The following is an 18002-nucleotide window of genomic DNA, read 5'->3' as shown; positions in this document are numbered from 1 at the left end:
AGATATATACTCCTTTTATCTTCCTGCCTTTCTCCTCTAATTAATCACCTTCTATCAGAGAAAAGAAAACAACCAAAACCCAACAACCCCTCTCAGTGCAAATCATGTGCATAAATTTTACCCAGTTCAAAGTTATAGTTCCCCAAGCAGCTATATTGTGACCACACTGTTCATATATACCAAGGTGTTAACAGCATACACAGCAATGCAAAATACTACCGATGTGGAAGACAGCCAAGATACAGCTATGCCAGACTCATAATTTTCCATATCCTGCCTACTGACTGTAAAATAAGATTATTCTCCTCCATCTGGAACTGCCCATCTCTGAATCACAGCAATTACAGCAATTCGTACCACTTTCCATGCTTAGTGGGGAGCATCATCATCACTTTTTTTTCTATTGAAAGGCAAACAACATCTCCCACACTTGGTCTTTGCATTTACTTTTCAGAAGTACATCCATAGCAATATTCAAGTTGTCAAACTACAGTTTCAGCCCCAAACAGTGAAGACCCTAGGGAACTGCAGAGGGCCGTACCCAGACATTTTGCAAAAATCTTACCAATTTACATATTTGACATGATGCTCCTACTATCTCACACTGTTACAACATATCTCAATAGAAGCATTTTTCTAAGCAGCTGCAATTTAACTGTCAGTTCTCCCCTTTTAATCCTCCTTCACCAAGCCAATTATAATTATGGTCCCTTCTTTATGAGCTTTTCTAAGAAGCCCTGACATAAATAACTTTTCTTTCATGCATTCTTGGCACACATCTTCCGTTTTCTTCTGCTGACTCACTATCCAGCGCTATTCACTTAGCTCTACAACAGGGATTTCTTTCTTTAATACCATTTGCTGATGTTGCATATTCCCATTCAGGACATTGCCACAGCCCATGCTGTTTTAAATACTTATTTATGGTCCTGAGGTGGCCAGGATCTTTCAGCGATTCTTTGATGAGTTGCTATGACCTTGCTCTGAGCTGCACAAATCTAGAAGAAGGTGGTCATGATTCCCATATAGTAGATGATCAACATAAAGAAATTATTCACATTTAACTTTTTTAAAGATAAAATATCATTATTACAAATTGATTTTGTGTTAAACTTCTAGTTTATGTAATCCCAATGAGAAACTCTGGGTGGAACTGACATGTAGATTGAAAATGTGAAACTGAGGGAAAAATATTCTTACACCTGATCACTACCCGAGAAAAGGTGAAGTGCATTTCAAACCAGCAATGTCATATGAGGTTTCAGCTTTGCAGTAATGTATTAGTCCTACTGCCATAACACTACCAAGCGTCTTTCAGCATGCTACCACCCTAAGAGGATCGAAGTTTTCACTAACCCACCATCCACCTCCTCAGATCCTCACAGGATTTCTCCATTCTGCTATGCAACAGAAACTCACAGAGCTCCCGAACATCACCTATGGATAACAGCTGGGTAATGCTAACATGCACTGGGACTAGGATTTCAAGGACTCCCAACAAATGCAGAGCCACAGGATACACCCATGATCAGCTATCATAAACAGCATATCTTTGGTTGCCTTCAGACAGGGATGCATCACTGTGGAACCAAAGCAGGAACTGGAAAGGCGAATAAAGCTGTAAGACAGTTAATCAAATCTGTATATTTAGATGCCTAAGACTAAAAATACAGACTGTTTGCTTGGGCAACCATACTGCTCCCCTACTGGACCATAGTGCTTCAAACAAATAGGAAGAAAAAGGGAAAAATAATAGAAATACATGCTTTCTTCAGAGGAGGCCATTTCCACAATATTTAATTCAAAACTGAAAAGGAATACATGGCATTACACCAAATTCCAGGCAGCACAGCTGTAGCCAAGGAGAGCCTCATGCTGTATTCACTGATATCCAGTCTCTATAAATATATAAATAGGCACCTGCTCAAGAACACATGAGGCTAGGGCTCAGGACTTGGTTTTCTAAAGAATATATCCAAACTCACTTTATTATTTGGAGCTGGAACTCACATGTCTTCTTAGGAAAAGAGGAAGAGCTTAACAGTAAAACCTTGTGCATATCTAAGAGAGATTTATTCAAGTACTGTAGCATCAATTTCATGTTTCACAGGGAGACAGTGTTTATGTGGAAATCCCTAAGATGTTTTTCTCATAGGGGAGCATGTGACTTTATTAGTGGAATTCTGCAGACTGAGGCTTACACTCCACTCTAAAATTTATAGCTTAAAAATTGAGCACCACAGTTGAACAAGATATCGCTTTTCTTTAAGGAGGCTTCTTCCAACAAGATTGCCTGCTTGTGTCCATCTCCTTGTTCATCTCCAGTATTCACTGGAGCAGCAGAGATGCTGAAAGCAGAGATGAGGTGTGTGCCCTACCCAAGCACTCTGCACACCAGGCAATGTGCCTGTGGCATGAGGAATTTGTGACTGAAGCCCACCTTTTGAGAGTCTCAAGCATTGCTTGCAGCTCATCAGCCACCCATCTCCACCATGAAAGAGCCTGCTTCCACTACCTGAGAGACAAGATGTATAGCGAGATCCCTGCTTTATTATTCACCTTCTGTTTGATTTGGACACAAAGATGCTGTTCTGCAATTAAGCACTTGTCTTTGAGGATGAGGCTATGTCTCTGCCTGCCTGCACTGCTCAGCTGGTACATGAGCTGATGTGCACTCCTGGCATGCCAAACCACTGCTGCCTCTGCACCACTCAGACAAGAGGATGCTTACTCCAACAGGGCTGAAGTACTACTAGCAACAAACTCCTATCCACTTTAAAGCCAACTGTGGACCAGAAGCCAGCCCTTTGACCCAAGAAAAGGTCTGCTGAAATAAAATAAATTAACAGAAAGAAAATAAAAGTAAATTAAGAAATTAAAGCAGTATCTGTGATTTCCTTAAATAAGGCAGCCAAATTCAGGGAGTTAAGGGTATTTGTCAGTGAAGGTTATTTTCTTGCTATGGAAAGGAAACTAACCACAAATCCAGCTCCTTTGCTCTTGTATCTCATCTCATTCTTCAAGCCTTCTTCCTTGTTTTTCTTAATACTTCATTCTTGAACAACTAGTAGATTTACTCACAATCATCTGGCTGGGGCAGCCACAAGTTGCTCTATTGTCTCAATGGTGAACTGAAGCAAAAATCTATTCAGTCCCAGACTACAGGGCAGCTGTGCTGTGAAATGTCAGCTAGAATATGTCAAGTTACAGTGACAACTGAGATACAAAGGCATGGAGAAAACTTTCCAACCCCACTGCCTGCAAAAGCTGCCCATTCTTTGTTTATTGCTAGCAACACTCTCCTATGGTTATCTAAAAAATAGCTGTAAACCTCCAGTGCCTGCTGTGAACAGGCTGGGAAGAAATTTCCAGCTACAGCCAAAATGAGCTCCTTCCATTAAACATGGAAAAACACATTAAACACCTCAGCAGAGTTAGAACTTTACCCACAGTCACTTCACATCAAGGGGTTCTGACTGCTGCACTCAACCCATGGCCTGACATCACTGGGCTCTCAGACTCTCCCCAGACCTCCACTGGCATGGTCAAAGCAGGGGCAGGCTGAGCTGAGAACTGACCTGCTCCAGGGACAGGATGCTCTTCTAGACCAGATTTTTCCCCTGAAAACCGTGCGGGATTTATTTCTGGCTCCGTCCATTGTGTTCACTGACTCCTTTTGTAAGCTGCTACCAGCCACTTTCACCCCTCTGTGGGTTTGGTTCCTGCATTACTTTTTAATGTTGCCCCCTAAGGGATGCAACTGATGTATCTAAGGAGCAGAATTGTTTTGTACCAGAACTCAACTACCTACAGAATAATAATTTAGAGGAATTTCTCCTTTATGTATGATTTACACACATACTATTCACCTTTATAATTTACCTCTAAAGGGCTCCAGGTCACCTATCAAGGAAAAGGATATAATCAGAGAATACATTATCGTGCTCCTGCAGTTAAGGTGAAATATCCCATGCTCATAATACATCTCTAAAATCAGATAAACAACAAATGCAAAGGATCTCTAGCACAGAGCACTATATGTGACTGCCTGAACACTGAATGGATCTTAACCATAGAACATGTTATTTATAAAATTAACCCTCCTACTTTTTTAGGATTTCCTGCCTTCTAACAAATTATGTGGCTAGTCACATGATGAGTTACAAAGCTATGTGCAGAAATTATACATCTAGTCATAGTGGTGAAACACAAGAGATAATAAAAGAAATTACTCTTTTCAGCTGAAAACACACAGACATACAGAAACTAAAATATGCTTGTTTTAAATAGATTTTTTTAAGAATCTCCATTGGTAGTCTGATAATCTGTTATACAGTTGTAATGAATGCTTACATTTTAAGTTGGCATTTAAATTGGGACATTTTAATTGCAGATAAACACTTAGCTGCAAAAAAACCACCACCCCCATCCTTTCATTAGTTACTAAGTTTTTGATGTCAGCAAGCAAGAATGTTTTACAAGCAGGAACATATCGGTTTTCTGGATGACAGTCACTCATCTGAAAAAATCAGTTCCACTTGTTAAAATAAGCTAAAGTGATTTAAGTGAATGTAGAGCTAGGACAAACAGGAAGGACATTTTTTTGTTAAATGTTTATCCTTGTACAGTGTGCAATTGTTTTGGATTTTGGATTACTAACATTATCACCAAACCACAAAAATCGTGGACATATTTTATTTTTTGTATTAAAAACTCTCAAGATCACATCAGTTCTCATACAAAACTCAGAAAAATCACTGTATCACTTTGGAGACAACTCATATATTCAAACTGAATTTACCTGTGTACACTAGCTGGTGGGCTGGCAAAATCTTGGATGGGGTAATAAACACATCTGATAAAAAGGATCATTTCATTTCTGCTTTGCAGCAGATTAGCAAAGATTACCCAGCAGAGCATTTGCTTTGCAGTCTTAAGGCTGGATAAACACAAATGACTTAGACACAGCCAAAAAGTGCTTAGCTCAAAATTATGCTTGAAGCTGTGATCAGCCATCTAAGATCCGTACCAGGCAAAAATTAGGCACACAAACCCAGGATTCATAAGTATCCCAGTTCACCTCTTCCAGCAGAGGAGGATTAGGAATGAGGGATGATGTGACCCTCTTATTCTCACCAGCCAGGTAACAACTCCCCATGGAGTGGGGAGCCTTAACAAAACCCCATAGGGCATCAGTCCTTTTAGATTTCCTGCTCCTTTCACCTAAATCCCTGGGCATCCTTTTACTGAGTCAGCATGAGAGAACTTCAGTGTGCAGGCTCTGCTTTCAGAGAATCTGAATTCCACCTTTCCCCTGCCCTGTCTGCAGGGCATCCTGAGGTGGAGGCACCGCTAGAACTGAAATCCAGGTGCTGGGGGAGAGATATGACCTGCCAAGACCTTGGGAACCTGTGGGCTGGGAGTAAATAATTTGCTAGCAGAGACCACCTGAGGCTGTGGTTGCCATGACAAATGATCCTTTTATTAAATACCAGGGTAAATGGGCATATGAACTTGTAAACTTTAACGGCATGGAACTAATGCAAACCCTCAGGCTGCTATTAGTCATGCTTCCATTCCAAATAATTTAAAATTTAACTATTTGGTTTTGCTATTTTCTTTCAGATATCTGATCTTTCAGGGTATCTGATGAAAGGTGTTCAGCTGGCTGATTAACCATCCCTTTGCTGGCATCCCTGCAAGGATCCCATTAGCACAGGAGAGGTACAACAGCTGTCTCAGCAAATATTTGTCTGTACCTGTCAGCAAGCAGTAAGGTTCCAGCTGCACACCTGAAACACATTCTCCCACTCTTCAGCAGCAGCATGGTAGTTAAAACCTCTAAATCTGAGGATTTGCAGCCACTCAAAGAAACTAAAAACTCACTCTTTTATCTGCTTGCCGCCGCATTTACTGTCTGATCTCTGAGATCCTCCTTGGTTTTGCTCTATACGGTATTTTGCAGTCTGCAGGCTGATGGGCTAACTGGATGTATTGTACACAGGCATTTCCCATCAAATGTAAATGTCCTGCTCAGTGAATGTCACCTTGTTCCCAGCCACGGAGCAAAGGGCGTCCTCACCTACCCTCCTCCCATTGTTGCATGCCCCTTTCTCATGCCCCTCTTATTCATTTCCTCTGGGACAGAGACGCTCCTTGTCTTTTCAATACACTTTGATATATTAGTTCTTTTTAGAGTGGGCTAGACCTTCTCATTTTTGTCCCAGACTTCTCTCCCTAATGAAAAAAGTATCTACTAAAGAGAGAAGGAAAGTTTTGAGTATCCTCCTGTGGGTTCCTATGCCTCCTTGCATACACAAGAACACCATTGCATTTATTCACACAGCCCACTCTCATAGGATGACTTACATTGCCCCTTCTGCATTAGCAAAATTGCTAAATATCCCCTGAAAAAAGAATAAAAAAATCAGAGCTGGCACATTGTACACTGTCCTTTTCTTACAGCCCAATGGAGTGGAGCGCACCCAAGCCCTGCCAACACTCATACACCAGGGTGACCTGACTCACCCATGGGACTGGCCTGCCCTTCTATTAGGATTTCTTTTCCCTCTGGAGAATGAACCTTTCCCAGAGCTATGTTCACCTTAACCTCCGAGCACTCAGCCATATGAAATGAATGTGCTGACACAGCAGGAGGTCTCAGACTTGAGGTGTTACTGATTGCCACTTACACTGGTTTTTCAGAGGACTTGTCACTTGTGAGTATCACAAAGTGAGACCCTGCCCTGCTGTCATTCAGAATCACTTACACCATACCAATACCCCAAATGAGTGCAAGAAAGCTTTCCTGGACCCCCTTCAGTGTGGAGGCAACAGTTCTGCTCTGGTGCTCTCAAACAAGGAATTTACATTTCTGGCTTTGAAGAATTGTTCTCCCTTTACATCCCTAAAGAAAACAAAGCATGGCCCCCTCCCCACACCTCCTGCCTCATAATCAAAGTCTCAGATTAAACTGCTTGGCTCAGACAGAACTCAAACACTGTGACCACAGTGTGGAAGTACCAGCCAGCACAGGTGAAGTGAACCCTCCAACAGCACCCAAGGTGCTGAGGCTGGAGCATCCAATCAGCCATCTAGCAAGTGCAAAACAGCTTCCAGCTGCCTGCCCAGGAGCCTGCTGCTGGCTGCAACACCATCCTGATGTGGGACAGACTCACCCAAACCTCCTCTTCATGCCCTGTTGAGCTGAATATTCTTCCAGTAAATAAGGAGACTTCCAACTCAGTATTATTTTCATGAGACCCAGAGGACAAAATTCACAGAAAAAGGCAGTGGCTGCTAAAAAGTCTGTTAAGCAAAGGTATTTAATTTTTCAAGTGACATTATTTTATGCAAAATGAGATAGACAGTCTACCTTTTCCTTCATTCAGAGCCCAACCTGAGGACATTCTACACCAGTGTCAAAAATCCTACAAATTTACATTAAAACAATACCTCAAAGTTAGCTTTTGGTTTACTTGCAATGCAAATGGCATGGCACTAAAACCAGAAACAGGCTATGAATTTTGCAGGACATCTTTTTCACACTTTATTAGCGGAAAATAAGGTATATTTCTAGCAAGTACTTCAAAGAGGGCCTTACCCATAAATTTCAGAGTGCCTGTTCAGTAAAGTGGAATGCGAATATCTGTGAAATCCAAGTGAAAACATGGGGCTATGGAAAATATACAACATATCCACGAAGATCAACTCTAAACTTCTACATTCCCGAAAAGTTCAGATGTTACTATTTCCAGATATACATACAGTTTTACACTATCTCCTCCATGGTTTAAGACAGCTTCAAAAATATGCTTAGACAGACTAGAAAAACTAAACAAATCCACTGGAAAAGAGATGAATAATTTCTTTCTTTTACTGTCTTTTATGACATCTGTTACGGGAAAATAACTTACTATTACACTGTAGTTTTGCCTAAGACCCTGATGTGGATGACACTGGTCTTTCATACCACTGAGAAAGCATTAACTTCAGTGGAAAAAAAAAAGTCTGCTGTATTCACCAAATTTAGGAGTCCACAGGTCAATACTTCTCTTACAGAAAATAAAGATACTCTCATTAATTCCAAGGGGTGAAGGGTTGGTCATGAAAATCTTAAATATGTTTTACTAATAGAATTCATCTTGTTAATAAGCTGGCATGTGAAACCATTTTTTCCGGCTGCTGAAAGCAGCTTGTGGTTTGCTTTTATTCTTTCAAACACAATTAGCAAAGCACTCCAGCAGCTGAATAGACCCATTCATTTGAACAAATTATCCCCTGGCAGAGTTTGGGGGTTCTTTCTTTTTTTTTTTTTTTTCCCCTTAAATCTCCTCAAAACTCTCTCCCATCCTTATGCAGTCAGAAGACACAAAAGACTGCCTGACATTAATCCCGCCTGCCTGTGCCTGAGAAAAGACAAGTGAGAAGGACATTGCTGAATAAGTTACATTTTCAGCATCACAGCTACAAGACTGAATTGCTCACTTCTCCCAGCCTTATCTTAGCTGATGTGCAATCCTAATTAAAAGGCTGACGTAAGGAATGCACTCAGGGAAGAGTCTGGCACGGATGTTATGAACGAGATGATAAACTTTATGAGCACAGCTACCTCCCATGAAGCTTTTGTAGTTGACTGTTGGAACTAAAAGGTTGCTTTTGAGTGCACCATTTCTCCTTTCAGAGGGCTGCAAAAGTTAAATAAAACAGAGTTCCCCCTTCTAATAGGGAGTAGCATCTTGTTGAGCTAATCAATCTACATAGCTCATTCTTTCACTGAGATAACTTTACTGCCGAAGCTCCAGTTCCCTTCTCCCAGTGCTCATTTTCAGGGTGAAAAAGGCTGTGGGTAGGGAAAAACCCATGCATCCACCTTGTGAACAATGCTGTCATGTAGTTAACACAGCAGAAATATTTGTTTAATTAGTTATACTTTCAGCTTTTAAATGAGAAGAAAAAACAAGCTATGGGTGGTCTGTAACCTCAGAAGAGCAAATATTCCTGGCTGTAAAATCATCTAAACTCAGAATACTGGGTTGGACATAAAAAAAGCATTTATTGAATCCTATGCCTGAGTCAGGAACAGAAGGTGCATTAAGAACTTCCAAACTGCACCCTACCACCAATTCATTAAGTGTTCAGCATTATTTAATAAAAATGGCTTATGCATATACTTCAACTGAAACACTGTTTATTCATAAACATTTTTACCTACAGTATGTGTTGGGAATTATTCACACACCCATTTAGAGACAGTTTTACATTCTTCCTTCAAGTAATTGCATGCAATTCCCACTGCTGTCTGCCTCAAGTAGGCTATAGGTCTGCAAGCAGCGCTTGCCTGTATTTTGCAATTAAACCACGGATGTTAGTTGGTTTATAGAGCACAGGACTCTCTGCTGTTAATGCCTTGTTAATGCATAAATATTACGAAAGTAAGAAAACTGCCACCATTTTTATAAAAGTGTTAAAGCGATTCTACTAATGCCTGAAACCCAAATCTGATTAGATTTTTGAAAAAATTCCTCCTTTTTTTCTTATTTTATTAGAGAAGTCGATATTCAAGTAGGCACAGTAAAAGAAAGGTAGGCTTTCTACAAAACTACACCATGTTTCTTGAAAAAGCATGAGACACTTGAATGCTGAAATGATGGCTGAGCAGATTTATTGCTTCACCCCACAGTTCTTTGTGTCACATTAACATGACAGTAACTGCTTTCACACTCAGACTGCTGAACAAAACAAACTAACAATATTTGCTAATGGACTTGGGCAGCTGCAGCAATGGGACTTTCCAAAGGGACGTTGCAGACAGGGAACATCACCAATACCCCATGCTGTGCAACCTAAATATTTCCAAGATGCTTTCTCAGAACCTCTCTGCCACTCTTATTTTCAATGCTGTCTAGTTAAAAGGAGCTTAAGGAAGCTTTTTACTTCACAGGAGAGATTCCTGGAGAAATTGTCTTTCCCACTGTTTCCTGCTCCCTCACAAGGTACAGGTTCTTCCACCCTCCCCATTTCCAAAGCATAACACCCATGCAGAAACAACAGAAACTTCTGAGCTGGGAAAGACATACCCAAAACACGTTTTTCTTTTTTCTGTGTGATTTCACAGCTGGAGCTGAAGACAGCCAACACTCTTTGACCTGTTACTCCTCCAAGGGCTGTATGTGTTCTGCATCTGGCAGTGGGACAGCTGCTGCTTTAGGACTTTGCCCTTTCTGTCTCCCTTATCTTTCCTTATGTCATCTGCTTATTTTCCATTTTTATGATACTCTTTTTTGGTAGATAATAATGCCTTTAGGATTAGCGCTGGCAAGAGGCCAGGACAAAATGGCAGCACTAATGACTTTTGCTGAGTTAGGGTCACTGTGAGATAATTTAGACCATGGGCCTGGGGCCCCATTTTCCCATGACATTGGAAAAATCCACACAGAGAAGCAGACACACTGAATGCTTCAAATCCAAACCTCCCTAAGCATCTCCTCTTGGGACACAGCTTGCAGAAAAGAATGATGACTATATTTCAACACCCGTGGATATGACTTGAGATGGGCTGTACTATTGACTATCTTTCTACATAGTTTTTGTTTTCAGGAGCAGAATTCAGCAGAGCAAAATCCATCTCTGCCACTTCTCACCCACTCAGCTCCAGGACTTCTTCCCTGTCTTTCCTTGGAGGACACAGCTTTGCCTAATGCATACCCAGGCCACGTTTTTCCCATGCTGCCAAAGAAAGCACACTTAATGGGTGCCCACTACCCAGAAATTTTTTAGAGGGGAAGGAATTTGCCTTCAATCTGACTTTATTTTTCCCCATTAGCTTTCAGAATGTTTTTTTTTCTTAATCCTGAGGACTGCACCAAAATGTTTCTCCTCTGACTAGGGCAGCAGGACAATCAGTTAAGGAAATATGATGCATCTCTTTCCCACTGTCCAAAGGGGGGAAATGTATAATTCATCATAAACAATGCAAAACAAATCAAAAAGCTAAACTTCACGCACTGTTAATGAAGAAACACAGCTATGTTTTTTTTTGCTATACTCAACCAGAAACTAATTCTCGTAGAGACATTTTATTTTACCATTGTTAGAAGGCCACGAAAAAGCAGGTAGGGGAGGCTTTGCTGAGGTCTGCTTTTGTTAAGGTATTCCATCTAATACCAGGATACTCTGCATTTGAAACCAAACCTTCCTCCCCCGTAGCCATGACCTGCATCTCCTCTACAGACAGCTCCAGATCACAATGGCCTCCACCATGGAGGAGCCTGTGAGCCAAGGGCTGATGCTTCAGATGGCAGGAACCTGCAGTAGGTGCACACACATCACAAGAAGTTCTCTATGTCCCTGAAAGAACAGATTGGGAAGCAAACAGAAAGCCAAGTGGGAAAGGAAAAACAAGAAGAGTAGGAGAAACAGCAGCAGGACGGGGCATATGCAACTTGCCTGGCCCTAGCAAAGACTCGAGGTTTTGTGTGAAGGAGTACTTGGAACAATCTGAGGGACTCTGGATCACAGATGGAAATGGGGCACAGGGAGAGGCAGCCCTCAGTGCCAGGCTGAAGATCAAAGATGAGATGGCAGGGAGCCAGCCCCCATTGCTGCCCCAGACAGCCAGGAACACTGACAGCACACACAGCAGCCATGGGGTGAAGAATGACAGCACAGGACTTCAGGCAGTGGGTGTGCAGCTGTGAGGGAATCTCCCCAGCAAACACATTAGCCTTCAAAATCTTCCCCCTGACGGCACATGAGGAATTTGCTCTCTCCTAGATACAATTCTGGCTGACCAGAACAGGTCAACAATCAACACTTTACAGGGTTTGCAGTGGATCACCACCCTAAAGAAGAGAAAAGCATCCTCTTGCCTGCCTCTAAACTGCCCACAGGCAGCACCCTGAGTTCTCAGCAGTATAAGGCTTTTCTTAGCTAGGGCAATGATGTCACACTGCCCAGACTGGAAAAAAAGCCACAGTACTGAAGTATATTATATATATATATAATACTTAAGTATTTAAAATCACATTTTTCACCAGCCACAACCAAAGACACATAGCAGGTTTTCAAAGGACATAGCTTGCTAAGTGACATCTGCAAAAGGACACAAAGAAAAAGAAGGAACAGCACAAATTAAAGACCCATGGCCTTCTTCAGAACTCATTTAGCAGATTCTTCAGACTGTACCACCTTGAAATTGTGAAGTGGCATTTCTTCAACATGCCAACAAAAGACTATGATTAGATTTTGAAAGTATCACAGGAATAACATATATATCACTTGTTGTGATTCAAATTTAAAAATTTAGATAAAATATTTCAATAAAATACATTCAAGTTCTAAGAAGAACGAATTTTCTAAAGGTAGCCAAAGTTACACAATAAACCACAGGAAAGGTTATTCATTCTTTAACACAATATTCAAGCACAAGCTGATGAACTAAACATGGACACAATGCTTAAAGCAAAGGCATGAGATGGAAGCCTAAGTGGAAACTGGAAAATTTAGGGTTTAGGCTGCTTTCTTGACTTTCAGCCTCTCATTTCTTACAGCTAAGGACTGACCAAATTCTCTTCGAACCTCTTTTCTCGAGGCTGCACCATGGAGAAGGCTGACTGCCCAGGAAGTACTTGTATCAGCATGCAAAAATCCCTGCAGGTACGTGCTATACATTCTTGCTCCCACAGATGAGTTTTCTATGAAAAGGCCTAAATAACTAACTTAGCAGTAGCTCAAAAGCAGATGCCTTTTTTTCTTTTTTTTCAGTTATTTTCCTCATACATTTTGAGAGGCTAAAAAAAGGCACAGTTTCCCATGTCCACCTATGAAAAATAGTGGTGTTCCCAAGGCTTAAAATAACTGGCAAGGACTCTGTTGATATTTTAGACAGTTCAAAATAAAAAACAGCAACTACTTAAATGTGCTTCATTGAGAAATAAGACCACTTTTCTCATTCACACAGGAATGACTTCATCGCATGCAATACAGATAGTGTAACTTTCTGAGATTGGATTCTAAAAAAAAAATTAATTATTGGGAAAAAACAAAAAGGAAGGAAGATTTTCTTTGCCTGTTAAGAAGACTTATCAGTGGTAGGGTGAGAGAGAATTGCCTTTGCCCAGCCTTTCTGCTGATGAACTAGGAGGTGAGCACAGGACAATTGGTCATGGATGCTGGTGCACAGATACAGTGCACCTAGACCAAGTCTATTCTTGTAATTTGCATTATACACCCCCCCAAAAATTAATTATATGTGCAACAGCATAGTTTTTCAACTGATTCTGTCCTGATAAGGTCTCACTAACATTTCTGCTTTAATTAGGAGCATCTTTTTGAAGAAACTATGATCTGAAGACTGTCATCAATTACTTACATAGTCATCTTCATGAAGACCTTGCTTCTGAACAGAACTCTTCACCTCCAGGGAAAAATTCTCAAACTCAGGCTTCACAGTCCTCAGCAGAGTGACAGTCTGGAGGTATGAATATGCTTTCTTGGCTTCAAGGTCATGTTTGTCTCCTCTTCTCCAAGAGCCATTTCCTAAAGAGGGAAACAAGCATATTTCCAAACTAGGTACCATTATGGGATTCCTTTTTCCACCCCAAAGTCCCCTTCTCTGATCTGATTTGGAGAGATAGTAAAGTACAAAGGAGAACAGACCTTTCTTCAAGGTATGCAGGAAACCAGGCAGTACGGAATAGCTAAGAAATAAATATGCAAACCAAAGGACAACTTTCTCCCATGCTGTGTTTGTTATTTTAAAAGAGTGGAATAAATCCTAAGTGTGGCATCTTGGAGCCAAACACATATACCAGATCCCAAATGCAGAGATATTTGGGTTAGAAGAAGTGAGAGAAGATTCAAGTACAAAGCTTTTGTTACACATCACTCCTCTTGGACAGTCAGAAAAGCATCAGTAGTCAAGAGCATGATCATCAGCCTGAATGGGAGGCTCTCCCACTGCAGTCAATGACAAAACCACGTGTGCCATGGCTGCCAGACTAGCCCTGCTTTTAATGGGAAAGGAATACATAGAAATAAAATGGAATCCTGTGCCTACGCTGTATTTACATGTGTTTTGTGTCACAGCAAGGGAACAATTTAACTCAGGCCATCAGTAAAGAAACCACATTTTTAAAAAGCACGGTAGCTGACTGGTTGTTTATTAGCAAAGAAGTCCTTCTGACAAACAGACCCTGGCCTTAGCAGACCCTGAGATCCTAATGCAAAGTTTCAGGAGGTCAGTAGAAAGGTTCATATTGTTCTGGAGCAGGTTTTGTGCTATTTGATGTAAATGATAACTAAAAAAAGCTAGAGGGAACAGTGGTAGCCCTAAGCAGTGAGCCTTTAAATGCTTATAAGTAATTAAAACCTAGACAGTCTTTATTTTTGGAACAACAGCACCAAACCTCATTACAGCTAAATGAGCCAAGACAAAACTAATGCTAAATTCCCAAGGTGACCTGGAGGCACACAGGAACCTGAAATCAGAGATGATGTAGTTATTTTGCTTGGGTTGAGGACCACAGTGTCATTTGGAGACAAGAGAAGCAAGTTGTAGAAATGGGAGTACAGGTAAAACACCCATGGTTCTCCTTGCACAGTGCTTCCCAGCTGCATCACGAAGCTGCAAGAACAAACTCTTGGACCTGAAGCAGGTAAATAGAGCATGTTTTTGTTATCCCAGCACTGTTGGTGGGACTTAACTGGAGACTTGCTCTGCCTCCTCAGAAAGCACAACGGAAGGAGTAAAGGCCCTACACTTTTCTGGGGAATAAGCCCTTTTTCCTGCAGCTTTTGGGTCCAGGGAAGCTCATGTCAGTTCCTGCACAGGACAGGAGACACAGGAGCACCTAAGCTTTTTTACCTCTCTTGTCGACCCGAGGAAAGCCTTATTTACCAAGCCCAGCACCACCTAGGACTGTAATGAGCTTTGCTATTTTTTTAAGTGATTTAATTTTTTTAGGGAGGCGCTCCAGATGCATATGCTTTCATTGAGGGACTTATGTCCCAAAACAAGGTCAAAATCACTTACACAGAACCCTATTCATTACACCCAATGGAGACACTGGATAGCAGCTAATATCCCACTTCTGGTTTTGCCACTCTTCCCTCCATTGCCTGCACCCATCCTCTTTGTTGCTTTCAAAGAGAAAGAAATGCACATCTGGCAGATGTAAGCAAGCACATCTTGCTACCTTCCCCAAAAGAGAGTAGAAGCTTTGCAGAAGCATCTAAGCTGAACAGCTTCTGCCCCAGCTTTGCATTTGCAAATGGAAATAGTTAAAATGCAGGATATTACATACATAAAAAAAGAAATCAAAGACAAAGAGGTAGCGCAAGTAGAATATAATTTTCTATCTTTGACACTATACATGTTCCTTCTTTAAATCCAGACACTGCGACTGGGGTAGGTTCACCTGCATTACAGCGTTCCTAGAATAATTTACATATTTAAATTCCTTCATGGATTATTTTGCAGGAGGTCATCTTGTTACAATACTTGTGTACAATTATTGCAGTCTTGGCATTTAATAAGCCTGTTCTTCTGAAAAATTAGAAATATTCAGAACAGAGGGCAACAGCAAACTGCAATAAAGTCATCTGAACATGGAGGCAGTGCCAATTGCCCAATCACACCCACTCTTGGGTTTTATGAAGTACAAAATCTAAGGCACTGGGAACAATGATTTTTGGGGGAATTTCTCTACACTTCTCCTGTGTTTGTTTTTCACATGCAGTGGCCATCTGAACAAAAGTCAGCTTCTGATGCACAGTCATTTCACTCTACATGGGAAACACATCCACAAGCAGAAAAACAGATTTAAAACAAATGTCAGGAAATGATACATTCTAACTACACTACATCAGAAAATTAACAGTTTTCATTAATCTCTCAGAAAAGCTACAAGAAGACTGGGCTACCTGTGATAAAGAAATGTGGTAATGAGTCTCCCACATTAGCTTTGATCTTGATCTACAACTTCATGTTTTGGATATTTGAATGATTTCCTTCTTACTTGGCAAAATTTGGCATCCTTTAGCTAATCTTGATTTATGTAGCAGAAGCTATACTTCTGTACATATCTAAATCTCTGAATTTATATTGTTATATACCTTCATTACACAAACTGTTACACAGCACTGTTTTCAGTGAAATTTTAAATTCAACTGTTTCTGTTGGTCAACCTTTACGGCTTAAAGAAAGTAAACCTCCACACTTTGCCTTTTTTCTAAACTTTCACTTGGTTTTTAACTTAAAATTAATTTGTTATTGTAGTGCATTAGTTAAAGCAGTCTGCATGGAGGAAATTGTTTTCTCTACACCTGCAGAACCTGCTCCTTTTAAGAGCCATGTTATACTTCACCAAAACCTGCCCCAGTTTGAGCCATCTGATGTTTGATCTCAGCAATCACATTTCTCTGATATTACTTTGAATTTAAGTGACACAGCTGCACCAGCTGAGAGCAGCTATATTCTGCTCTAGAAACTTTGGACTGTCCATGTCCCATCCAGTGCTTCCCCTTCAACACAGCATGGCTGAAAATTTTTGCAGACAGTGAGCCTCTGATCAAAATAAATTAGACTTGTAGATGTCCCAGCACAGAGAAGACTTCCGGAGACCCTAACCTTGCAACTACCCACAATGCTGGCTGTTGCTAATTACTCCTTGCAGCCATCTGCTCAGCCCACAGGTCATCAGGCTGCCAGTCACAAGGCTGGGGATGGTGTAAGTCACCTAGACCTGAGCACACACACTGCAGAATAGGGTACCCACACCATAACCAGCATCTCTGTCTGGCACTACTTCCCCAGAAAGTAATTAAATAAGTAATCGCTGTAGCATATTTGGCATCTTGTGACCCACCCAGTAGCAACTATAGCCACAAGGTCTGTTTTATTTCCTGCAGTACCATAGCCCAAGTGGAAGAAAACTGCAACAACAGGGAGAGACAGTGGTGTCTTCTGGGACTCCGTGCTGCGTGTTTTGAGGCTAACAAATCTAAAAATACTACTAAGCTTACAAAAGACTTTGCAACACACTGGGGCAAGAAAAACATTACCATATGATGAGCTGTTGAAGAGTTCAATATTGAAGAAAGCATAGTCCCCGTTGGTCATTCCTTGCCGATGAGCAGCCAACATGATGTTCCTGATAGTGTCACCACTGGCACACATGATTACAACTGGAAGAGAATGAGAAACATAGATAAGAAGCAGCTCAAAAACTTCAGAGAACAGCCTGTGAAGCAAGAATGCTGCCAGAGACAGTGACCCCAGCTGTCCTCCCAGTTTTGCAACAAACATGGAAACACAGATTGCAAACAAAGCTGATTTCCCAAAGAGCTGACAAGACAGGTATTGAACACAGAGAGGCCTCCTCTTTCCTTGTCTCCTCTGAAGGTAATTAAATAGAGTCTGTGTGTGATCTGATTTTTTACCCTTGCAAAATGCAGTAAGTTCTGGCTCCTAATTTCTTTAGCTGCATGTATTTGTAGACTAGACCACAATCACAAGCTTCTTTTGTTATTTCTAAGTGGACATAAGACAAAGATGGAGATACCATGACCTTACCATTTCAATTTCTATTCCATTGAACAGTTTGATGTAGACTGAACTTGCCTACACCTCAGCTACCTAATATTTAGGTATCTGGCCAAGATTTTGCTACCTCTCTGTACTTAAGAGAGAGCAGCACCTGTGCAGCAGGGACAGTGGTATGAATCTTTCCAGAACACGACTCTCTCTTCAGAGACCATACAACAATCCTAGGCAACAACTTGTGATGGGATGTTTAATGTTAATAAATGGAAAAACCGAGCACCATTTTATAAGCATGAAGATTAAAGGTGGGTACAAACACTACAGAGCCCCATTTATCATGGGCCAGTTGCTAAGCAGAGGCTCTGCTGCCACAAGGAATCCTACAAGCCCAGTGTGGGCACTGTGACCCTCAGTGTGATGACCATGGTTGGTAGGTCTCCTCCCAGATCTGCTGGGC

The 18002-nt window shown here is 41.2% G+C and overlaps 1 protein-coding gene across 7 annotated transcripts in view; it reads right to left on the bottom strand.

Moving 5' to 3' along the window:
* NPR3 (natriuretic peptide receptor 3) overlaps positions 1 to 18002 on the bottom strand; it is a 92094-nt gene that overhangs the window by 69290 nt on the left and 4802 nt on the right. For all 7 annotated transcript variants that reach the window (XR_009276081.1, XM_058826360.1, XM_058826358.1 and 4 more), the window contains exons 2-3: positions 17065 to 17187; positions 13373 to 13539 (exon numbers count right to left, since the gene is read on the bottom strand). Coding sequence is in view for 6 of the 7 variants with exons in the window: in XM_058826360.1 (XP_058682343.1) it covers positions 13373 to 13539; positions 17065 to 17187 (290 nt within the window). In the remaining variant the exon portion in view is untranslated. The remainder of the gene's footprint in view (positions 1 to 13372; positions 13540 to 17064; positions 17188 to 18002) is intronic.

The sequence above is a fragment of the Poecile atricapillus genome, chromosome Z (genome assembly GCF_030490865.1).
Source record: "Poecile atricapillus isolate bPoeAtr1 chromosome Z, bPoeAtr1.hap1, whole genome shotgun sequence".
NCBI lineage: Eukaryota > Metazoa > Chordata > Aves > Passeriformes > Paridae > Poecile > Poecile atricapillus.
Note: the sequence above shows the minus strand (reverse complement) of the source record. Positions and strands in the feature narration are given on the sequence as shown.